Source organism: Ictidomys tridecemlineatus, chromosome 10 (assembly GCF_052094955.1).
Source record: "Ictidomys tridecemlineatus isolate mIctTri1 chromosome 10, mIctTri1.hap1, whole genome shotgun sequence".
Classification (NCBI taxonomy): domain Eukaryota; kingdom Metazoa; phylum Chordata; class Mammalia; order Rodentia; family Sciuridae; genus Ictidomys; species Ictidomys tridecemlineatus.
This window is the reverse complement of record NC_135486.1, coordinates 75,489,643-75,515,744: the sequence shown is the minus strand read 5'-3', so window position 1 is coordinate 75,515,744 and position 26,102 is coordinate 75,489,643. Positions and strand designations below refer to the sequence as shown.

Genomic DNA, 26,102 nt, shown 5'->3' with positions numbered 1-26,102 from the left:
GCACTACATCTATATATACATATTTATCTACATATAATTCTAAATAATTTGTTTCTTGGTTATCATTGCAGTATGACATATTTGCCCACTTATACACATAAAGATTCACATTTTAATTTCATGATGCTCTAAAATTCTATTACTCCTTTGCAAATCTATTCCCATTCTACATATTAAAGCCCAAGAGGAATGAGGCACAGAATGCTTTAATTCAAAGACCTTGTGAACTCCAAGGTAAACAAATGAGGGTACAGAGGGGTTTTTTTTAGATTTTAGAAGTAAAAATTGCTGCTTTCAAAAATTGTTTTCCTTATTCCCTTAATTCCTTCTTCTTTCTCATCATTCTCCACTTCTTTAATCCTATCTCCTACACTCTTCCTAAAACTGGCCCTGGAAGGTAGACAAGGTTAAAGGGACCATAATTCAGGAAGAGCTAAGTGGCTGAAACCATAAAAAATAAACAGGATTTTGACCTCATATCTTAGGTGAGGAGTCCTTGCTGAATTGTACAACTATCTCATTGGTAAAAAAACAAACTAGGAGGTATATCCCATCAATCTCTACAGTAGAACTGCTGCCCGACAGGAAGTCTTGGCAAATGACAAATTGTTATGCTTCCCATTGGCCAGGGCAGGAATATGGCTGAGCCCTGAGTTATAGTCCCTTACACTATGAGCTGTATCTATGGGCCCATGACTTCATCTGTCTTGGTCTTAGTGTTTCACCTTTAAGTTGAGAAGTCACAACTATCACCAACTCTTGAATAGCTGTGAGAATTATATTACCCGAGACAAAGTAACCAGTTAGTGGAATGTCAGGCACAAAGCATATTGTTAATAACTTTCGATTCTAGTTCTTACTTCTATCATAACACCCCATACCCCAATCTTTGCTGGAACCTGGAACTGGCAAATGAGAAGGCAGAGGGAAAGTAAAAAGCAAGCCCTCATCCTGTGGTTCTTGTAGCACTAAGGTTTTCACTGACCTAAGGCCCACAGGCCAACCCAGAAGTGACAGTTTTGGGAGAGCAGGCCCAGAGCATTCTGGGGCTTGGAATGAGGTCTCTATTGCTTTTTATCAAGTCAGTTTTCAGAAAGAAGGTCAACATGAATCCCAACCACTACTTCAAGGAAGTCCATACCACTCCTGCTCACTCAGAGAGGATTCCTAAAGCATCTTTAAATGAGCAGGTAAACCAAATCACAGCTGGTGTCCCAGACCAACACATTCAAAAAGCTAGGTGTGATAAACAGGATGTGTGGTCCTTGTTATGACCAGGGTGGACAGCTTTCCAGGGGAACAAAAAGCACAGACTGACTTCTGCCTATATGGACCATCATGTCCTTGCTAGAGACTTCACACACCTGCTAGAGGCCAGCTGCTGCTCTGCCTTAAGTTTCAACAGAGTTTCTACTAATTGCAGCTGTGAGCTTACTCAAGACAGGGATGAAAAAAGCCAGGAGTATCAGAGGTGTATTAGCATTATACAAGCTCTTCTTTACCATGACAACAAAGTTTGTTGAATTGAATAATTCTGCAGGAAAATCCTAGTTTTTATTTCTTTTTGCAGAGGGCATGCTCGCCCTGCTGCTTCATGAATACCAGTGAGTCATCAGGGTCCTGGGTAGCTATTACGGGCAGGTCAACCTGCAGTGGGCTCAAGTAGCAGGAGCTCAAGCTGCCCTCTTAATATGTATCAATCTGAGCTGGTGTCACTCTCTCTTCCTGCATACCATTTCCTGTTGGCGTTGATATACAAGAAAATGTGCCAGAATTGGTCACACAGAACAACAACAACAAAAAAGCTATGAGGAAGATATGCACACCTGTATCTGATCATTTCTAATGACTTTCCAAGAGGCAGAAGGAACTAGGTGCACCTCATCCCAAATCATGTTGACAGCAGCATCTCTGGGCTGAGTGGAGGTTCAAAACACTCTCTCTCCTCTCTTCTCTTCTCTCTCTCTCTCTCTCTCTCTCTCTCTCTCTCTCTCTCTCTCTCTCTCTCTCTCGCGTGCGCGCACATCTGAGCCCCATCTTTGTAGATTGGCACCATGTGATCTGAAAGATATTCTAGCTCTGGGACACTCATTTCTATTCACTGCAACAGGACACCTCACATGTACCTCCCTTTCTTTGACACCCTTTTCTCAACGTCAGCTAAATAAAATGCCATGAATTTTAATCCACTCCAAACCACTGTTTCCTTTTTCCTACAGAATAAAAGTCACTGTTAGTTCAGAAAAATTCTCAAATCCAATAACAATTAGAGAAGCAATCAATAGTTTTATGAAATAAGAACACCCCATCCCCCAACAAATCCCTGAGGAATTACCAAAAGGTAGGAAGAAATGCAATGAAGGCTGATAAAGATGATCCGAGAAAGGATTATTGCCACTGTATGGACTTGCACTTGTTTAAAGAAGTATGGATAAATGTTCCGGAGCAGATGGCACTAAATCAACTGCATTCTTTAATAACTTTTACACAAATCTCTCTACAAAAAAACTAAGTTGGATATTTCCAATTTCCTCACGACTGCAATTACACAAAATCAAGTTTTTCATTTACAAATCCTGACACCTTAAATGCTGAGCCATGCTTCCCAATAGCACATTTTCCTTTTGCATTTTCCCTTTCTTTTCATCATCCTGGGTGTTTCCAGGGCTGTGAGCAATGAACTTTCCATCAGGCACATTTTCACCTAATTAACCCCCCTGATTACAATAATTAGTATTGATTCACTCTTTGAATGACTTTGTAGGTATTCAAGCACAATCTGTACTTGTTAAAGTTCTAGATATGAATATTAATCAACCACTCGCCTCTGGTTTTTTTCAGACCCCAAAGGATATTTTGCAATTGTATTCACCCATATTTTTAAAAATAAAAACGGTGATGCTTCATCTTAACAAATAAAAGAATTTAAAAGCACGGAGGTTATAGATCTCAGTCTGTGGTCTGCTATACACAGCTTGTGAATATTCCCAAGGCTCGTATGTAAAGGGGCTTAGGGTGTAATCATTACTTTCTATTGAAAGAAACCATTTTCCCAGTTTGAATTTTATACTACTCCTTTTCTGCAAGTCTGGGCTTAGAATTAATTTTTATTTCTACATTTGTTTAGGTCACTATCCAGGGGAATCGAGGCCAGAAGCAGGATACAGATTACGTTATCTTACTACTGTTGTAAAAATAGATGCAGGCAAGTTTGCCTGTTCCTGGCAATCTCATACCTTCCCCATCAGGTTAAGGAAAAAGACATCTATGTGTTGGATGCTGGAAGGCAGGGTGTCTCCAAATTCTGGAGGCTGGTGATGAATCAAGCAACTAGAGAGCAAACAGAGTGGAAAGAGATTGCCCTTGTTTCTCAACCTTACTATGACCATTCAGGAATTAAAGTGAAGAGATCAGAGTTAAATAATTGATAATTTAGTTTTAAAAAAATTAAACATGGAGATTTTTCAAGTTATTTCTTTATTTAAATGAGCTCCGGACAAGAAGCTAGGGAGCTCTGAAGACTATTTTCTTCTAAACCACACACACACACACACACACACACACACACACACATACACACACACACACACACAAAACCTTTGTTTTAGGTTAAAAATATGGGTGTGCTGGTAACAGTTGGCTTCCCTCAGATATGAAGCTTCACCCATTACCTTTTATGAGCTCATCCCCAAAACAATTCTTGGTATACCCAAGAGAAGAAGTTCGGATCCCATTGGAAGCAAGAGAACATCAGTATGCTTTAAAAATGCATTCTATTCCCAATGATAACTTTAAAATATTATCACACTCCATATATATATATATATATATATATCTGCCTAGGCTTGGAAAATATTATCAACAGAAAGTCTCTACGTGACATGGCAATTCTATTTAGTTGGCAATATTTATTTAAATAATTCTGCATTCAATATTTCATAACATTTCAAACTTAAGTTTTAAAAAATTGAAATCCATATGCCCAACTCTAAAAATAAAATGGCTAGTTTTTCATAACTGTGTTTTTATAAGTAGTACACCTTGTTCCTCATTTAGTGGGAACATCACTAATTTGAACCAAAATATAGCAGGAAATATTTGTAACTAAATTTTTTAAAAATTTGCCCTTTAAAACAATTTCCCTTCTGTTTCTTTCTTTGAAAATCAGGTCCTTAATCTTTCTCTAGGAATGTACTAATGTATTTTGATATGTTGCTCTGCCACAAACAGGTAATTAAACAAAATACTAAAACATTAGATAAATGTATATTCTTCATGTAAATCAGTTATCATTTACTATTCTAGGGTCAATTCTTTTATCACTAATGTGAAAATAAAGATGATTTCAATATTTGAGAAGTTTGAAACAAAATTTTCCCTGTTCTCAATCTACAGTCTCACTGTTTTACCTTAGAAATCAATGCTTATCTTATAAAATGAAAGATATTTGAAGACATGAGAAATGTTTGCGCTGCATAGAGATGCATTTTATGAGGACATAAGCATAAATCAAAAATCAATATATTCCACAGAGACCTTTAACTTAACAACTTAATAGGCTATAAAATAATAGTTTGTGACCAAAATTTAAAGGGCAAAAGTTCTCAGTTGTCCTTGACTTTCTAAATGGTTTATCTACATGGATGCCAAAAGGGAAGATAGGGATGAGAAATTATAATTTCCTTTAACATTAAAAATATTCCTCCTAACTTCTCTTCCCTGCTACATTCCATAAGTCCACCAAATGGGCAAATTTTAAAACCCTGAGCATTAAACACGGTAGAAGCAGGTCTGATCACAAGGTATTTGCCAAACTGATAATGGTATTACAAGAATTCTCAATCAATAAGTTTTCTTTCTGTAGTTAACAGAGAGGTAAGCAATAAATCTCTAACTTAATCCAACCAACGTAACTGCAAAATGCAAACATCTCTGTGAACGGCAGATACTCAATTTTTAAAAGCACAAAACCACAAACAAGCATTTCTAAAAACTCTTCATTCTGATAGTCTATACAAACAAGATTATAGGAGATAAAAAGGGTGTTGAGAAAGAAAGAAAAAAAAATCCCCAGACATGCATTAAGCTAGTTTGACAGCTCCATTGTTCAGCCGGTCCCATTGTCAGACCCAAAGATGTATTCAGTGCTACAATGTCTGCTAGCAAATAAACAAAAGACTACATTTTTCAAAGCAGGATGCCAATTCTATCATAATTCTCTCTCTGCTTCCCAAAAGGTCAGTGGTGCCTCCTTTTTGGTATGTGAGAGAACCCCAACACCGATGCAGGAAACAAATATTTGCTTTCTATACATGGGGACCCAGGACGCCATGCATGAACAGAGGTCTCCAAACAGGTACACATTTTGCATACAGGATAAAGTGATCCAAACCTGGTAACACAGGAGGACTATTTAGGTAGGTTAAGTCCAGATTAGAGCGGTATTTGGAACGAAAGTCTAATATGGAGTCTCCTCAGCTCCTTTTTCGGTGATTATTCCATGCAGAGTGCATAATAATGAAAGAGCCTTAGACATTGCAAAGGAAAAGACGAACCAAGAGCCAGATTCGGAGCCCTTAAAATGATCCACTGGCCACTCACACATAGCAGTGAGCAAATACATGATCTGCTTTCAAAAGGTAACTAGTACAAATAGAACTCGCTCACAGCAGTGCTTTTCCTTTCTCTGGCTTGCTCTCTCCCAATCTCTTAGTCTCAATTTCCTTCCCCTCTCTCTCTCTCTCTCTCTCTCTCTCTTTAGATTCTTTTTTTCTCCTCTTCTTTTCTAAGATAAGGAAGCTACTTGATTCAGGGCATGATTATTGTCTCAGCCAGCTCTAGAAACTAGAAAAGCACACATTAAACAAAGAACACAACAACATACCTTAAAAGCAGCTCTTCATTTCTCATAGTAACAGCGGATTTGGGACAGCGCATGCTTTCTACACAGATAGTCTCAACAAAAGCCAGTTCAGAAGTACGCTCAAACATCAATGCCACAGTCGCTGCTCACTAATGTGCTCTCTCTCTCTCTCTCTCTCTTTCTCTCTCTCTCTCCCCCCTCTCTCTCCACTCTCTTCCCTAGTCAAATGCTGGATAGTAGAGCAAAGGGGCTCCTGCAGATTCACTAAGTAGAAATAATCCTCTCTGACAAGTTATGTTGTCTCGGCATATTTTTACACTAATACACTGTGCTGCCTATAGGGGTCTTGTTTGCATTCACTCAAGCCTGGCTGGTGTTAGTTCTCCTAATTACCATCTTAAAAAACTGGACAGAAAATTAAGCAACTTGGTTACCTTTTTCTTATACATTTAACGGCAAAGCCAATTTCCCAATTTTCCTTTGCTGTCAACTGTCAGCGGGCATTGCAGATGACTAACGAAAGATTGGGATAGGTCAGTGTGCTCAAAAGCATTTTTGTCTCTCTTTTTCTGGGACACTGCATTCACAGTTGGATTCATCTGTTCCTCTTCTCTTGTCCTCAGGAAGAATGACAAGGTCAAGACCCTTAGCCCCACTCTGGACCAGGGATGTAGAGGACAGAGATCGGGGGACTTGGAAATGTTTTAACTCTGTGCACACCAGGGTTCTCATAAATCACAGTGTAATTCACCTGAAGCAGAGGATCTAAAGAAGAGAGTCGCTTGCAAAGATTGTTGGCCCCATTGAAATCCTAATTGACGGAGGAGTATCATCCTCAAAAGGCCATTGAGTTGCTCTTTTCCAAAATAAGAAATCTGCTTCCTTACTTCAATATACTCCCTAGGCTTTGCATGTAGAGGAAACCAGAACAACACACTGTACTTCTGTTTTTTGGAATTAGAAGCATTCGAGGCATATTAACCAGGTAAAATAGCAAGTTAAACATACATAAAAGAAAAAAAAACTAGATTCCGTGGACCAAATAATCTGTTGTCCAAAAGTTCAAGTTAAGGAGCTGCTCCAGGAGATGTGTCCTGACCGGAAGTCAAGAATGTTCTCTGCTTGGATGGAACATCCTAGAACAGCCCAAAACAGACCTGGGTCACTGAACACTGGCCTCCCTCCCATCCTGCAGCAGCACAATGGTGCATGTCAGTCATGATCTGGACTCTCAGCATTAGCAGAAAGAATAAGAGTTGGGAGAAAATTGGCAGACTGTGTTCCTACCTATTTCAGAGTCTGGAACACACAACAAAATCTTGCTAGATCTTTGACCTCTGAACTTGGTCTTGGTTCACAGCCAGGAAGATGGAGATTATCCTGGAATGCACGTGTGAAGGATCTTTAATTTCTGTTGCACACTAATCCTGTGTAGCACATCAACTGGACTAAGGGATAAAAGCAAAGTAGAATCATTCGCCATCCCTATGTCCAGATGGCAATAAGAAGACATGGTAAATCACTCGACAAAGATCAGATCATGAAACAAAATCATGTCCCCAAAACAACTTCATTTTAACTTATCCTTGCTGCATTAGAACATATGAAAGTTATGGAGTGAATATATATGAAAATGAGTGACCTTGTCAGGGCATGATAGCATATAAAATCTAAGATGTTCCTTTGAAGTGGGAAAAGCATTGTGTAATGAGCTTGGAACCAGAGAGGCCTTAGGGAGATAGAGTGTGACCCTCTTCCCCTCGAGACTTGTGTTGAGTGCGGGGGCAGAAGGCTCTTGACCTCTCTGGGGCTCTCTTTGCCCTGCAGTTAAATGGAGGCAGTGAATGCAAATTTGTTTTAAGGCACGTGAAGAGCTTGTAATGAAACTGGGTGTGTGTGGTCAGTGCAAACATTCACAAAAAAATGGAATGATTGCACTGACATCTGGCATGGGTTTTGTCTATTTGAGAAGGATAAAAATACACGGCTTAGCCCACAGGCTTATTCTGCATACATCCATATAATTTCCAGTGGTGTTAAACTACGAGGCAAGCATTAACATATGACAATAATGCACTCACTTATCTATAAGTAGATTCTTCACATTGGAAGCCAGTAAATGAATTATGAATCCGTATTAGTAATGACTGGAATTGAACCAAACCATTAAATATTTTATACTCTCTCCACTTCCTTTTTAGTCTAGAGACCTTGGTAATGAGAAAGCTATTGAGGTAAGAGTTTAGTACTTGTTCCAACTCCCCTAATATGACAGATTGAGGGCCTTACATCCACCAGTTGCTTGTGCTAAATTGGGATTATAAAGGTGAGTGAGTGTAAGGAAGAATGTTATTTATAATAGTCACATATTGTATATTAAGTCTTTGACCCCAAATGCATGTTGAATAAATCTTTGCACTTTGTATTGCTACCAATGGAATATCTTTCTGGCTGGTACTTAATAAACACTTGGATAAATATAAAAGGGTGTACTACTTTTGACCACTGGAACTGTGATGTTATTTTATTTTCTAAATTCCTTTATGTGGTTTCCTTAACAAAGATGTAGAAAAAAATTTTTATTCCAAGTTGAGCATTGTTTGGCACAGATGACAACACTGAAAAATTGCTTTTATGCTCTTGTGTTTTAAATTTGAAGACCCCTGCTATATTTAACAGCTCATTTAATCCCTGCAACGCTGTAGAGTACACAGAGCTGGTACTATTATCCCCTCAGCTGAAAAAATTCAAGTACAGAAAGATTGAGTGACTTATCTGCAGAAGTACAATAATGACCGAACTTGGAAATTCAGTCTCCCAATCATAGGACAATCTAGTGCCCCTACCATGCACAGTGGCTCACAGACACAGCCTAGTGAGACATGGCTTTTCAGGAGTGTTTAGTGGAATGAGTCTGACGCTTTTCTAATGTATTAGTAATAATCTGAAAGGATAGATAGTAAATTAATGAAAAATTAGTTAAAATATAAGTATCAGATAATAATAACCTGTCAATTCCTTGTAAGCTTTATTCCAAGTGAAGTTTGAGGCTAGATAGACTAAGCATTTCTGAGAACAAATTATTATTCTTTGAGGTCATTGACAATAGGAGTTAATTTTTAATAATATTGATTATTACCAAGCTAGTATTATAGGGGAAAATTTTTCAAAAAAATTATAAATAAAAAGAAGAGTACCCTCTATGTTCATAACCAAGAAGATGTTTTTAACTATATAAATTAAATTTTTAGCTTACAATGCAGACTTAGCAAGGGAAACCCTAGGGAAGTGCTACAAATGTGGAGATAGTGGTAGGAGTAGAATCAACCAGCTTCCTGACCTTTCTAGATTTGAGTTTCCCAGACATTTTTAAAGGTAAATTATATGTGCCTTTATTTATGTTACAAGCAATTTCCAGAATTAAAAAACCAAATGTTCAAGTATAGCATTAATTACTCTGTTTTCCGCCTTCTGTGCCTTATCTTTGCATTTTGACATTAACATTGCAAAGTAATAGCACCATTTTAATAGGAGTTGTTAATATGAAGTGTGCTAGGGTCGTAGGGTCTTGGCAGGACAGTTTTGTTTGATGAACGACGGGACACTACAAAAGTCTACCCTGCATTTCAGATCCTTAACTTAAAAGAACAATCCTGAAGTGTGGAGGCATCAAGGACATTACATTTATTTAGGTGCTAGTTTCAGATACCAAGAATTGCCAGGTTTACTTAAAAACATCATATTATTATGAAAGAGGGAAAGAAAACACAGAGAACATATGAAGTATATATAACGCAATAACCAAGGTCTAAAAGAAATTGATTTCTAGCATACTAAGTGCCATGATCATAGTAGGTACTCAGTAAATTTGAAAAACACATGTCAATGGATGGAATTTCTTCTACTCTGCTAACATTGAGCACAAGATCACAAAGTTCTCAGACTCAAATTGTCCACCTCACAGGAAGAATTTCTGTTGGTGCAATGGAGGCCAAGAGTGAAGTCTGCACAGGGTGGGACACGAGCCAAGAACTAATGGAACATGGTACAATCCTGTTCCTCCAGAACCCACTGCTCCCTCTTGCCTTGTGGGAAAACCCTCCAAACCCAAAAGGATCCTGGGGTCTCAATTCACTACCTGAAACATAAGACTGACTGTTGGTTTAAAGTAAAACCTCAGCAGTGTTGGGAGAGAAAGGATTCCATGGTAATCTGAGGACCTATGTAATTGGAGTTCCTTGCATTTGAAGCACTCGAAAACTACCTACCACTCACATTTTAGAAGCAGAAGGCAGCAGCCATCCCAGTGACAGATCCAAGGGCTTTAAAATCCAAACAGATACTCTCTACACAAGTGGTGGGACAATTTATTCATTTTCAAAATGGAGCCCTTTACTAGGATGAATAGAGCATATGGATGAAAAATTAGCAGAAATAAATGCAAAGCCCCTCAAAATGATAGTGTCATATTTATCAATAAGTACATGCAAATAATAAATCATGAAGTACTTAGAACTCCTAGAAGTCTCTTGAGAGCATGTACTAGATAAACCTAAGAGGTATTAGTGTAAAGAGTGACAATGGATAAATTTGTGTACGTAGACAAAGTTACCTCTAAGAAAAAATGAAGAAAGTGAAGGATTTTCCATTAAAATAGATGACCATAAGTAGCCAAGTCAATTTTAAAAAATGGCGTTAGTCTTTGAATTCTTAGAACTTAGCAAATACCAGAGTCACAATGGAGTGGTCATTTTTTGCCTAATATTTTGCCAAAAGCCATTCTCAGGCAGATGAGAAATCTTGAGACGGCCAAAGGTAAGATGGAAAATGGATCAAATATATTCTTGCTATTTTTAAGAGAGACATAGACACAAGCAACCATTTTTCTGTCTGTTCAAACTGATACATCAGAGAAAGAGCATGACTGGACCATTTTCTAGGCATCCTAAAATAGGAGTTTGGTGCTTCTCTGTTTTTAGTGGTTTTCATTCTAGAGAATCCTAAAGAATAACTAGCACAACATTAACAAAGACCACAGGTGACCTGACCAATTTTCCTTTCTGGAAGGTGAGACCAGGATGAGGATTCAGTGACAGAAATGAAAGAGAAACCTAGATGGTCTAGGAAAGATGGTTTTGAAACCCACATACTACATTTACAGCTCTTATAGTCAGGTGATTTAAGCATTACATTTCTTTCTTTATCACTTTCTGAAATATATCTACTTATTTACTTGTTTATTAGCAGTTTTCTCCATTTGAATCTAATTGCATGAAAACATGGACTTTCTCCTTTTTACCCCCACTGGAGAGTAAGATGTGGCATATGGTGGTCACTTAGATATTTGTTCCATGGCTGAATTTCTTTGGGAAGCATTTGTCTTAAGGTATCTTGGTTCAGTGGCTATTTCATTTGATTCGTGCAATACCTACAAAGCCCAATGAGAAGCTTGAAGTCATTAGGCCACATCATGGGAGAAGACAGGGAGACTAGGAAGGAACTGTTCTCAACTTTAAGGGCTTTTCACATGCTTTAGAGGTGGAATGATAAGCTTATTGTTTTCATAATTAAAAAAGAAAACTTTAAAGCATCCTTTATATGGGTGCATAGAAAATAAAGTAATAAAATTACATATTTCTTTCCTTACTTTCTATAAAGGCTGATATTTAGAGAGGGTAAGACTGGCCATGGAGAATCAGGTGCATAGGTGAGTCCTACAGAGTCAGTGTCAATGAGAACAGGAGAGTGGTTTTTTTGTGGGATCTTGTCAAAAGCAGGAGAGTGATTTTTGTGGGAGAGGAATAGAAATCAGAAGTCAGACTGATTTTTGCTTTCTTTGTTTTCAGGAGGAGGTCTAAATTCATGAATCTAACTCTTCAGTTGTCCACAGCTCCACGTGTGGGCCTCGCTTCATTTCTCTCCACGTTTCCCGCACTCTGCTTCCCTCTGGCCTCAGCAAGATCTGGAGGAAGTTATATTCTTATTTGTTCCACTCTTTGGCTGCTATAAAGAACAGAACAGTAAATGCTAATAAATTTCCTTAAATCAGTTCCTAATGAGTTGTAGCCTTACTTTTTCAAAGTGCACTGAATCTGGTTTTGCTTTACATTAAGTGCAATGGTACTGCGACTTCTCTATTCCTACCATTGAATGTCTTAACATTGTTAGAGAACATATGGTAAATGTTTTAAGAATGTGATTAAGTCACGTTCTTTAAGACGAAGATCCTGGCAGGTGACGAGAGGAGACAAGACAGAAATTAGTCTGTGACCAAGTGAGAAAGATTGCATTGAAGACTTTGGTGATAAGAAATCATGAAAGATTTTGGGCTCTAGAAAGTTCACTCTGGTTTCAGTATGAAGCACGAACTGAGAACAGGGAAGAGTCTGGAGGTAGGGATGAGGAGAGAGGGCAGTTGGGAAGCCACCAAACAAGGAAGAGGTGATGAAGCTTGGCAGGGAGGTTATTCTCTGCCTTGGCCACTGTCTTTTTGAGGCTTGTGTGAGATCTCCAGATGAGATTCAATCACTCAGTTCTCAAAGCAATCCAGTAAACTGATACTGTCATCCACATTACACCCCCAAGGAGATTGAGGACATTGAAGATTAAGAAAGGTCCAAGATGACAAACCCAGGAATCTGTAGAGATGAGAGGAAAGCCACGCTCTTTCTGCTGTTCCTTATTCTGGGGCAGTAACTTGCTGTTCCTTATTCTGGGGCAGTAACTTCAGAGGGAGGAGAGGGGCCTGAGTTCTCTTAGTGGAGAAACAAGATGTAACCAACTGAATGGGTGGAATGACAAAAATGGAGGAGTTGAAGATAATTTTGATGTTTCCAATCTGGTCAATTTGGCAAATGATGATACTGTTGACCAAGAAGAAAACCTCAAAAAAAGGTAAATCAGGGTTGATGGGGGAAGATAACTTATTCCTCTGAGCATAAGCTGAGCCTGAGATGCCCGCAGGCTGATCTTCCCAGTGGAGGAGGCAGTCAGGAATACTGCAGTGGATGAGATCAGCCAGGAAGAGAATAGAGGATGAAAAATAAGAATTGGACCAAGACCAGAACCCCAGGGTGAATCAACAATTGAGGCGGTCACACAGGAGGATGCTCCAGTGAAATAAGACAGCCACACATATTACACAAGGGTTTAAACCTAGTTTGAGAGTGAAAATATATACACATAAAGTTGAGTTACCTTGCTGTAAATGATATCATGAATTATTTGTTTGGATACTAAATGGAAATTCAGGGCAATATGAATAAGAGGAAGGAAAATTTCAGAAACTAGTTGGGAACTAGGGCAATAACCCTTGAAGGCTGGCAAGTGTTAACAGGAAATAGGCTACTTCTGCACTTGCCTGAAAACTTTCTGTAAAGGGAGGCAGGCAGGGGCAGTGGTAGACCCGAGAGGTCAGACTTGCTTGCCCAGAAGCTGGCCAAACATTCATCTGCTGGCCTGGACTTTGAGGTGGAAAAGAAATTGTCCTGCTGTCCTTCACCATCTCCTCTAATGCATAACTAAAAATATAATGTGGGGAGGGGCAGAGGCAGGGGCCTGCATCCGGCTCTTAGGTCAGGAAAGCAATGGTGCAGAACGAACTCATATGCTTCCAATAGGCTGCTTGGAGCCAATATTTCCAGAAAGCAATAGCAAAAGTGGTTTTTGAAGGTGCTTGTGAATTTTTCCTGATAAGGATTTCAAACGTTGTAAGGATTTATAAACTCTAGACTTGGATAAAATTTGCTGGGTCACTTGTTTTAAACTTTAAACTTTTTTTAAAGTAAAGTATCCTATCTTCAAAGGAGAGTACCCATAACTGTCCAGCTCACTAAATATTCACAGACTGAAAATAGCACTCATATTTTTAAAAAGTGTCCATTTAATAATTCTATATCAAAGCTAAATCTGATGAATATAAATATATATGAACCAAAATGCATGTGAGTAAAAATTACCCGAAACAATGGGGGTCAGTTTAACAACAATTTCTCTAGAAAGCTTCTAATTCCCCCCATCTGTACTATTCCTAACTTAGGTCACAATGATTTCTTCAGGAATTTTTCTATCTCCAGTCTCTCTGGCTCTTATCCCTTCTGTGCACGTCAGTCACAGTTATTTAACATTGAAGATTGGTCATATTTGTCTCTTGCATAGAATTCATGGAAAGTTCCCTCTGCCCTTCAAATGGAGTGCAAGTTATGTCATATGGTTCATACTAGGCCCACCTATATCCACAAGATGCACCCATATCTCCAACTAGTATCTCAGGTTTTTTGCACCTGGCACACTGTGCTCTTTGTACCTTGAACTTCCAATTCCCCAAAGATACAAATTCTTTTGCCTCTAAGCTTTGTGTTTATGCTATTTCCTACTTTTCAAAATTCCAATTGTCCCCACCCCCTCACCAGGTTTATTTCTGTGTATCTTTCAGGGTTTGACTTAAATATCAAAGTGCTAAGAACAAAAATAAATGTTCAGAAATAATATATGGCGGCCTATATGAATAAGTTAAGGACATCATCTTACCAACAAAGGGAATGAATACAAAGGTGCTATAATATGGTCTCAACTGAAAAATTGAAAAACAAAACCTCCAAATCCTGTGATTAATAAAACAAGCCTCACTCCCTTTCCCAGGAATATAAAATTAATTTTAAAAGTTGAATTATACTATAGAGAATTCCAGAGAGGCACTAGACAGCCCCTGCACTCAAGGAACTGATTATCAAGTTAGAAGGACACGATTCACCTATGAAACAAAGAACAATACAGTCTTCACTGCTGTGGGAATTTAAATGTCCTAGGACCTCCAAGGCAGGAGAGATGGCAAGAGATGGATGGAATAGCCAGAGAGACTTTTATGACAGGATCAAACTTGGAAGGATCTTGCAGGTCATGCTTCCTTTTGGTTAGGACATGGAGGGAAAACATGAGAAAAGACAAAGACCCATCTGAGGTATTTCATGTGGGAGATCATGCAAGCATGGATAAAATAGCATGGATTGTCAAAGGCAGAGAAACAGACTCTTGGAAGTGCTGGGTCATACAATGACTCTTGTGAATCAAGCAAAGGAATCTGCATTCAAAGTAAGTAAATGATGGAGATTCCATGTAACTTCTCCATCAGTAGATGAGAACCCTCACTGAACACACCAGTGAGAGAGTGAAAAACAGATCAGGCAGTTGGTAGCCCATAGGTAGACCATATCGTCCCCAGTTAAATATAAACAACTCTCCCAGAAGAGAAAAATAACCAGTGTACCACTGTGGAGTAGAACAAAAGAAAGGAAAGCAACCACAGAAAGAAAGAAACATCCCCTTCTTCCAGTTGCTTATTTATCAATGACAACTCTAGCCATCTTCTGCTGTCTAGAGTGAAAATTGCCAAGATACTTGCATTAGTTCCCAGGGGGCTGGTGGATTAAACAACAGAAATCTATTCTACACAGTTCTGGAGGCTGGAAGTGCAGATGAAGGCGTGAACAGGTTGGTTTACCTTTTGTTCCCTCACCTTGCCTGGCATTATTCTTTCCCTTGTGCCTCCACATTTCTAGTCTCTTCCTCTTCCAGTCCTATTGATTGGGGCCCCACGCTTATGACTTCATTAACTTTAATTACCTCCACAAAGGCACTATCTACCAATAAAGTCACATCCTATGATCCTGAGGATTAGGACTTTATATGTGCATTTTAGAAGGATATAGTTGAGTCCACTATGATACCTAATACTTCCAGAAAGCACTGAATCCAGAAGTGACCTCTGTTTCCTTAACTCCATTTTAGAATCATGCATCACCAGCCCTACTTCTACAATAAGCCTTTCCCAAATTCCTTCTGCAAAGATGCCCCATCATCTTCTTGCCATGCATTCTCCTTTGCTTAAATTAGCAGGTTAAAGTAATCAATTTTGACTACTACTATATTCCCTGTGGCTTTGGGTATTGGCTTTTTACCATATTTCCTTATTTCTGATACTAGCCTTTTTTCATTCTTTGCTTCTGCTTTAATTGCCATTTCCCCTTCCCGATTAAGTCCTGATCACTCTTCAAGACTGAGTTCAAATGTGACTTACCCTGAAAACATTTTCTAATGTACTCCTGCAACATGAATTAGATACTTCTTTGGATGACTTTGTAATATGCCCACTTGGCTATGCTAAACTACATTTCCCAGAATTCACTTGTTAAAAAGGTTTCTAGTTCCAGTGAGCTACAAGGAAGATTCCTGGAAGACTTGAAAGACAGAAGGAAAGCAACAGTCCTTTCGTAGCTCACATGCCTTGCAGCTGATCTGCTGACTTGCCTCTGTTGGTGTGAAGCTGCAGCTGGATCTGTAACTGCTCTGCTTTCCCTCATTCTCCCTGAGCTTCTCTGAGTTCTGGACCATGTGTGTGTTTAATTTTGTGGCCAAGGTCACTTAGAGGTAGAGGCAAGAAGAACTTATAAGCATTTTAATCCAACCTCAAAAGGTTACAGCTTGTGTTTGTGAGTTCTAGCCTATTCTTTATCTCCCTTGCTTTACCATTTCCCCTTCTTGACTAGTTGGGTCTATGGACTTCAAGGTCCATCATCAGATGCAGAGAAGAAATCTTCATAGAGACTGCTTAACCTACTGTCTAATTTCAAATTCCTGTAACAAATAATTATCATCTATCTATTCATCATATTCTATCATCTATTGTCTCTCATATACCTATCCATCCAACTGTCCACCCTCTATTGTCTATCCATCCATCACTTATCCATTCATCCATCATCTATTTGTCTATCCATCCTTTATCTACCTACCTACCTACCTACCTTCTATCTCTCCATCAACTGTCTTCTGTTTATTTATAAGCTACCTTTTGGTCCTATTACTGTTTCTCTGATTGAACCCTGACTCATATACCCCTCTTCTGAATATTTTTCTATATTTCCTATAAACCCTGAACAGACTTCATTTGTACCATTTGTCATGCTTTGTTGCATATTTTGTGTAGTAGATTGGACTATTTTGTCAATTCCTCATGGCTTCCCTCTATCATGTGACTTTGTGGTATACTGGAATGAGTGGAATATATGCCCTCACATTGATCTTGACAATGTGATTAAATATGCTTGTGTGGTTTGGTTTGGGGTTTTATACATTGTGACCCATCTTGAGAAAAGCATGCCCCAGGGAATCCACTACCCCTTCCATCTGGGCCTTAGAACACACACATGGAGAAGATCTGAGCCCAGCCCACAGTGAGAGCCAAGCTCAGCTGACTCATAGCCTGAAAGAGAGCCACCCAGCATAGATCTGCCAAACCACCCTTGATCTGCAGACTTGCCAGTATAAGAATAAATATTTATTGCTGTAAGCCAACATACTGTGGAATAATTTGTATGTAGCCTTATTGCAGCAAGCAACTAGTTGATTCATTTTCTCCTCTGTGTCTCAGTTATCATGGCTCTTTGAGATCAGGAACCACACGGATAATTTTCTTATCTACAACTTCTACTAAGGTGCCTCATGCACTGTAGATGTTCAATAAATGTTTGCTGCATGATAGGATCAACAAATGACCAAATGATTGAAGAGTCACAAGGATGACTGGCATGTCAAAGTGGTATTTTAGAAAGAGAAACCCAGGATCTTATTATATAGGATGGAAGTGATGGAAATGAATGGAAGCAGACAATAGGCATCATGTGGCCATGCACAATTAAAGGAAAAATTATTTTCCTTTTTTTCCCCAGACAATCCAAGATTTAAAAGGCCCCATGGGTGCTGTTCAAGTGACTCTATGATTTTTTCTTTTGGTGCTGGGGAACGGAACCCAGAGTCTTGCACATGCTAAGCATTTCCTTTACCACTAAGCTATACCTTCAACCACTCCTGTGATCCTTGAAGAACATTTTGTTACTCTCTCAAATCTCTCTCAAGCCTGTACCTCCTGTCTGAAGCCACATATAATATTAGGGAAAGTGACAGAAGTTTAAAAAGTCCAAAATGCCTCCAATAAAACAGAAAACAAAATTACTTAGGAAGTAAAACTTTCTTATTTTTCCTTTAGATAACTTGGTTTCTGTGAAATCATCTAATTTGATCTGGGCAGTTTATGTCCTTCTTGATCTACTGATGGTTTGTGTTGGTGACAGACAGTATAACACCACATGTGAGACTCTCCAGGCTCTTAAACTGGTCACCAGAGGTCTCTGCAGCCTGTTCCCCTCCATCTCCTCAGTAGCAGTCATCCCAACTGAGACTCTTGTCACATTCCCTTAGTACATGTGTCATTGGCCTGTCATTAGAATTGCTTCTTAGGAGACAGCTTGAAGGATGCCAAATTCATTAGCTGTCTTCAATTGAACTTTACAGAACTTTTTCTTACATTGAGCAAATAACACACACATAAAAACGTTGCACCCAACACCATAGATAGCCACGTGTTTTCCACTATGTTTTGGAGAACAAAGAAATAGTATGCATTTTGTTTGGTGTCAATCATAACCTGAGATTAAAGCTGCTGTTTAATGCATTCAAAAGTTACACCCGCCCAAATCAGGCTTTCTCTGCCTAAGCTCTGAACTTCAAAAGGAATATTTTATAGGGAAAACACACACACACACACACATACACACACACACAAACAATGCACTGGCACATAAACACGCACACACATGCACACACTTCAAAAAGATGCTGTAAACACTTGAAATATATTTCATTATAAATTAGATCCAGTGCTGGAATGCCTGGAGAGTCATGAGGGTTGTGCAAAGCCACGGAAAACCCAAGCCACAAGATACCCAAGCCATGTTGATTGAAGTAGAAAGGGTCAGTTGGTACATATGTGAGCAACTTCTTGAATCCAACTTCCAAGCTATTTCAAGTTGAAACAAATCTTATTTTGTAACAATTATTTATCCAGAAATCTCTGGAAGATAATTTCCCTTTTAGTCTATCTTTAGCATCTTGCTACAAATGAAACTTATCCATATAATACACTGAATTCCCACTGAGTGTGTAATATTGTGCTACTAAAATTTTACTATTAAAATGTCCATAATTTAGATGCCATTAACTCAGATTTAGTGATAATTTGGACATAGAATATCATTTTCTGTAAAGTAATGTCTGTAGTTTTTAATGATTATAAAAGCAACTCTTATTTACAATATTGCTTAGAAATATTGACAAGTATAAAGGAGAGAAAATTATCAACACCTAAATTAAATTGGAACAATATAATTGTTTAACTTTTGGCATATTTCCTTTCAGTCATTTTCACTGCATATATTTCATCTTTTTATATAAATGTGGGATATAATTTTAAATATATTTTATACAACATGAAACAGTTTTCTCATGTAACCAATGACTTTGAAAATATGCTTTCCAAGGATTGCATATTATTTAATTTCACTAATGTCCCCAAATTGATTTTAATATTTCCCTAAGGTTAGATACTAAGGGCATTTCTAAATTATATTGATAGCACTGAGGTGAAAATTCTTAAATATGAATGTTTATAGTTACGTCTGATTTTCTTCTGAGAGAAGAGAACTATTTCAGGTCTTATATCACCAAATTGCTTTGTATAAGATTTGTAATGGTTGACATTCCCTCATATACAAGAATGCATGCTTGCCTTTCTCTCAAATGCAATATTATTTAATTTTACATTTGCAAATGTGATGAGTGAGAACATATTACTTCACTGTTCTACTTGGATTTCTTTGAATACCAGTGAAGATAAATATCTTCCCCAAGGTTTATTGTCTACTTCTGTGGGCAGTTAATGTGCCTAAGTCATATACTAGCAATTTTAAGTATTGAGTTATAACATTTCAACATATATTTCTGCATTTTAATTCTTAAAAATGCTTTTAAATTATATCCCTCATATCAGTGTTTACTTTAGTAAAAATGCTTCTAGTACTGAATTTTAAAATTTTATATAGCCATAGATTCCAATTATTTTATTTTTTTCATAAAAAATTTTGCCCACCCTGAATATAGGTTGATATTTACCTTTGTATTTCGTTATTTTTTATTTACTTGCCTATTTATTTACTTACCTATTACTTAATTTATTTATTATTTTGTAGTGCTGGGGATTGAACCTAGCACTTCATATTTGCTAGGCAATCACTCTTAACATTGAGCCATATCCCCAGCTCTCTTCATTCTATTTTGAGACACAGTCTTGCTCAGTTTCCCAGGCTGTCCTCAAACTTGCCTCAGTCTCTTGGGTAGCTGGAATTACAGGAGTGTGCCCCATGCCTAGCTTGTTTCTTACTTTTACTAATTGATTCATGTATAATTTATTTTAAGCATGGTATAGAAGGTGAGGTTCCCACCTTAGTTTTTCCATTTTTATGTCACATAAGTAGTTTTATCAGTATTGCTTATTATATGATCCTTTTCTCTGATTCCATGTTATTGAATATGTCATTTCTTATATTGGTATCTCATTGCTTTAATTACGAAAATTGATAAAGTTTTATAACGTCTAATTATCCTAATCATTACTCTTTCTTTTCAAAGGGGATTTAAGTTGAAGTTTAGAATCATATTGTCCATTCAAAAAAGTTCTATTGAGATTTTGCCTGGTATTCATACAGAATTTTTTCTATTTATTCGAGAAAACTTAACTTTCTTACAGTACTTGTGCTTTGCATTTGGAAGCAAGCACCAACTATAAATTTACTAAAATCTTAATGTTTTCTCTCTTAGGGAAGACACTATTTCCTTCTGATAGTTTCCACATCTGTCACTACAGATTTAAAGTAATTGAATTAACTTTTTTGTTTTTACAATTACCTTAAATTCTTACAGATTTTCAGTTGGTTATTTTTCCATTTTTAATGTTTTTATTCACTTCTTTTGCAAATGATAACATTTTCATCTTTATCTAATTATCATCTTGTTTTAGCTCTATGATCAGACCTCCAGAACATTATTTAATGAATAATAATAATTTTCTTTCTTGTCCATCTCCTATCTAGAGGTTGATTTAAGATAGCTGCCTTTCATTAAATTTTAAAAATTCCTTTGTACTCCTAGTTTCCTAAGGTTTAGGCATAAGGGCTTAATTTTATTGAATACTTGCCTATTGGGTTTTAAAAAATATTACCTGTTAAGGTGATTTTTATCTTACACTATGCCTTATAAACTTAAATGATCTTTTTATTCTTATATAAACCATAACTGGTTGTAAAGTATGATTCTTTTATTGTGCTCTATCTTTGATTTATGTCAAGGGTCATAAGTTGAAACAGAATCTGAGATTCCTAGAAATCTCAAGGAATATGTGACCCTTTTTTGAGGAAAAAGCAAATGATATACCTTTGACTAAGTTTAGAAAACATATTTAAAACAGCTCTGGTCTAGCATAATGGTGAACCTGAATTCCCAGTGGCTCAGGAGGCTGAGGCAGGAGGATTGGAAGTTCAAAGCCAGCTTCAGCAATTTAGTGAGGCCCTAAGTAACTCAGTGAGACCCCGTCTTTAAATAATTAAAAAAAAAAAGTGGGGGGTGTGCTGGGGATTTGGCTCAGTGGTTTAGCATCCCTGGGTTCAATCCCCAGTTCCACCACCACCAACAACAACAACAAAAATAACTCTGTTGTCACAGATCTTTACATAACTAAGTAGTATATGCCTTCCTTAGTTTATTATAATATTCACAATAATCATTTACTTTTGGGAAATTCTCCAATTTCAGAAAAGACTTGAAGTATTGAGGTTTTAGTGAACTCTGAGAAATGGGAAAAAAATGTGTTTGAAGAGCTGTTATGAAGTTTTCACTGCTGGCTGATGAGATGTTTTTTAATTATCAGCCATTTTGTTGCTTACATTTTGGAATTGAGAGTCTCTACAGCCCTGCCAATCTTCATTTCTTTCATTAGTACCTGGAGATATGTTTCAGGTGGTAGGATTGAATTGAGATGGTGGGACTAAAATTAAAGATCACCACTGCCAAGATGTCTGTCCATGGCTGACCTTCAGAAAAATCTCTTGATGACTTTAGCTTCCTCCCATCAAATACACCATTTACATACGTCTACACCATTCCCTTAACAGTTTTATCAGGCACCCCTTCCAGTGTGCCTTCCTACTCCCTGAAAATCCTCAGGGCAGGTGGCGCTCTTTCCCCTCTTATATCCTCATATACACCCATCATATGGGGAAAGGGATGCCTGGCCCTTGTGGTACTGATCACTAGCATTTATTTCTGATATTCCTCCCAGCAAGACTGGCCACAGTGAGGTGAGGTGGGCATCGAGAGTGACTTGAATGTATTACGGTTCTTCCATAGTCACTGTAGGTATCATCTGAATCCCTTGAATTAATGAGTTCGGTTTAACTTAAAACAATCACCAAATAGCCATCATATGCATATATATATATATTACAGTATAAAGATAGTTAGTCTGATTATATGATGCTCCTTTCTCCTTCTGAGTTAGATTACAATCTTAATTTCTACTAATTGAGTAGCAATACCTAATTAATTCCACTATTTTAAAAATACTTTTAAAAAAAACCACTTAGCATATCTTTTACCTTCAATATGATGCATTTGTATGTTAGGAACATCCATAAAAATCTATAAATTAAATGACATAAGGAAGATACACTAAGGCAGATAACTCTTTGTGAGATTAATTAGACTCACATAAAACTTGATTATGTCCATATTATAAAATATCTTTTCTCAGTATTAGAGGGGAAAACTCTATTAGTACTTTTCCCTATCCGATTCTAGCAAATTACATGAAAATTAACATTCTGAAAATCTTGCCTTTTTTATAGTTTTTTTATAGTTTGAAATGCAGAGAACCTACTTTCTGTTTTTAAAGATTTACATAGGTAACTCCATTGTCACTGTTTGGTATAAGTAAATGAAAAAAAAAAAAGGAAACTAATCAATGATCTTTGGAACTTTGAGACAAACAGACAGGAATGATTCAATTCCCTCTCAAAATTCAGTGATGCTTCTATATTCTGTATTTTGATCTCAACACGTAATCATTTTGACCAGAGATTCTATATAATTAAATCCACAAATTTCCTAGGGAAGAAGAAAAAATGTCCCAATTTGGACAGGGTGACACACATTGGCTGCCCTGGAATAGGAGTGTGGGTCCATTGCCATGGTAACACTTAGACTTAGGCTACAAAAAGGAACAGGAGAGGGGACTGAGAATGAGAAATTGCCAGCTCCATTTTATGACAATGACAAGGGCCAAGTTTTAAAGATGGCTGTGCTTGTTCCACATGTCCCCAAGGATACTGTTTCTAGCCTGCACCAGATTACCACACACAGTTTCAAAATTCTCACAAAGGAAACTTGTAGAAGATGATTACCAAGCACATATATCAAGACAATGTGTGCTTTGTGATCAATTAAAATGTAAGAATAGTCTATGGTAGGACGTCTTACAAAAGGGCCTTTATTCTCAGTACTTTAAAAAAGGCAGATCTATCAAACTTAAGGATAATACAATGCCATGATGATTTAATTGTCAATTACAAATTACTTAAGTGTACTTTAATGATCTATATAAAGCCTTTTTTTTTTTTTTTTTACTTCTAATAGCTATTAATGGTTGTTAAAGAAAATGAAACCACTTTACTGAAATGTAATGTAGGGGCCTATTAAGAATAAGTTTTCAAAATGATAAAATATTATCACAAAAATGTGAACTCCTGTACTTTTTAATATTCCTGAGTAGGTCAATCTTCATTCCACGGAAAGAATATTTCCTTCAAATTATATGCAATTACAGTTAAACATCTTCATATATATTATATATAGAATAAATTTTACCTAATTCCCAGTCAAAATGCTTCTTCAGAAGTTGGAAAGAGAATGAGGGCAATTTAAAATTACATTTTCTCAAAAAGTCTTAGATTTAAAATACTAGTCATCAGAATAAACTTGAGTGACCACACTCACCCCTATTTGTCTTTATCTTCGCCCTGGTCCCTGTTTGCTTTTAAAATTATTAAAAGAATGAATTAGAGAAACATTTTGTTCTGTCTATAAGGGCAAGCATTTAATCCATTCAAGGTACAGATATGTCTCATTTAGCAGATGTATTTTCAAAGAGAGGAGCAAATCACATTTATGTGTTAAAATACTATTTAAAATATACTAGAGGGTCTTACCAAAGAAAAAATATCTGAAGAGTGAATCCCTTTAAAAGAAATGAGTCATTTTGTAATAATTTTTTTTTTTTTTTTTGTGGTGCTGGGGATTGAACCAAGGGCCCTGTGCATGCGAGGCAAACACTACTAACTCAGCTACATCTCCAATCCCATTTTGTAATCAAACCATTCTTCCTAGTGTATCTGTTTGTGACTTTTCTGTATGGAGTTTCTTTAAGGGAGGCACACCTGTCCTACTTTGAAGATGACTGAATATACATACTGAGTTCATCCTCAAAGTGTACCTTTACCTATGCTTTAGGATACCCATTAGACAAAGAGCTATTAGTAATATGAAATTAAATATCATTAGAGTCAGAATCAAACAGTATCAGGCTGTGTCTACATAACCTAAAGTAATTTAGAGACTTTGCAATTATCCATCTAGCCGGTAACTCTAGACAGTAAAATAAGCTAAATAGTCAAAGCAAAATAGCTATTTTAGATTGGTAATTATTCTTTTTTGGCTACCTGCATTGATCATATTAAACAGCTATCAAAACTTTATTTAATTGCATTTGCTGATTGAAATGTAAAGCGGAAAGAAGGTAGGTTTTAAAGCAAAGTAGGGCTTGGAGTCCAACTCCAACTTAATAAATATCTGTGTCCTCAGCAAGTTTTCTCACCTGAGCTTATTTTTCATCTGTGAAATGGGAATAATGCAGCCCTTACCTGAATGTTGCAAAGATAAAAGAAATCAACAGATGTCAAGAATCTGGTATATAATAGATACTTAATAAAAGTTAGTTTTTATTCCTTACCATGATCTTTTCAACTCCAAGGTCTTAAATAATTGGCAAATTCATATTTTTGAATCTTTCATTCTCAACTTAATAGTTCAGTAATTGAATTCAGAGGTTATGTGCAAATTGAAATGCTGGCTCATAAATCCTTGAGGGAAAGAATCAAAACCTATGTTAAAAATAGACCAAAGCTCCAAAAACATATATTGGAGAAAAAATAGCCTCTTCAACAAATGGTGCTGGGAAAACTGGAAATCCATATGCAGCAAAATGAAATTACGGCTCTGTCTTTTACCATGTTCAAAAACTCAACTCAAAGTGGATCAAAGACCTAGGAATTAAATTAGAGACCCTGTGCCTAATAGAAGAAAAAGTAGGCTCAAATCTTCAACATGTGAAATTAGGCCCCAACTTCCTTAATAAAACTATTAGAGTGTAAGAAATAAAAAGAAAAATCAAGAATCAATCCATGGGATGGATTCAAACTAAAAAGCAAAAGAAACAGTCAGTGAGGTGAATGGAGAGCTTACAGAATGGGAGCAAATTTTTACCACACGCACATCAGAGAGAGCACTAATCTCTAGGATATATAAAGAACTCAAAAATCTTAACACCAAGGGCTGGGGTTGTGGCTCAGTGGTAAATGCTCGCCTAGCATGCACAAGGCACTGGGTTCGATCCTCAGCACCACATAAATGTAAAATAAAGATATTGGGTCCACCTAAAACTTAAGAATAAATATTTTAAAAAAATCTTAACACCAAAACAACAAAGAACCCAATCAATAAATGGGTCAAGGAACTGAACAGACAGTTCTGAGAAAAGGATATACAATCAATCAACAAATATATGAAAAAATGTTCAAAATCTCTAGCAATTAGAGAAATGCAAATCAAAACTACTTTAAGATTTCATCTCACTCCAGTCAGAATGGCAGCTATAATACAAACAATAATAAATGTTAGCGAGGATGTACACTCATACATTGCTGGTGGGACTGCAAATTGGTGCAACCAATCTGAGAAGAAGTAAGAAGATTCCTTGGAAAACTTGGAATGGAACCACCACTTGACCCAGCTATCTCATTCTTTGGTCTATACCCAAAGGACTTAAAAACAGCGTACTACAGTGACACAGCCACATCAGCATTTATAGCAGTACAATTCACAATAGCTAAATTGTGGAACCAATCTAGATGCCCTTCAGTAGATGAATGGATAAAGAAACTGTGGTATACATATACAATGGAATATTATTCCGTATTAAAAGATAATAAAATCATGCCATTTGCAGGTAAATTGATGGAGT

The 26,102-nt window shown here is 37.1% G+C and overlaps 1 protein-coding gene across 12 annotated transcripts in view; it reads right to left on the bottom strand.

Annotated features, from left to right (window-relative positions):
* The window catches only part of Celf2 (CUGBP Elav-like family member 2), a 780,843-nt gene that overhangs the window by 305,661 nt on the left and 449,080 nt on the right, over positions 1-26,102 (bottom strand). The window contains exon 1 of one of the 12 annotated variants that reach the window (XM_078023210.1): positions 5,885-6,107. The exons of 3 other annotated variants lie outside the window; for them this stretch is intronic. In XM_078023210.1, the coding sequence (XP_077879336.1) occupies positions 5,885-5,991 (107 nt within the window). In that variant the 5' untranslated portion in view covers positions 5,992-6,107. Of the gene's footprint in view, positions 1-5,392; positions 5,538-5,884; positions 6,108-26,102 lie in introns of those variants that run through there. 8 more of the 12 variants (XM_078023212.1, XM_078023211.1, XM_078023213.1 and 5 more) reach the window with 8 other exon arrangements.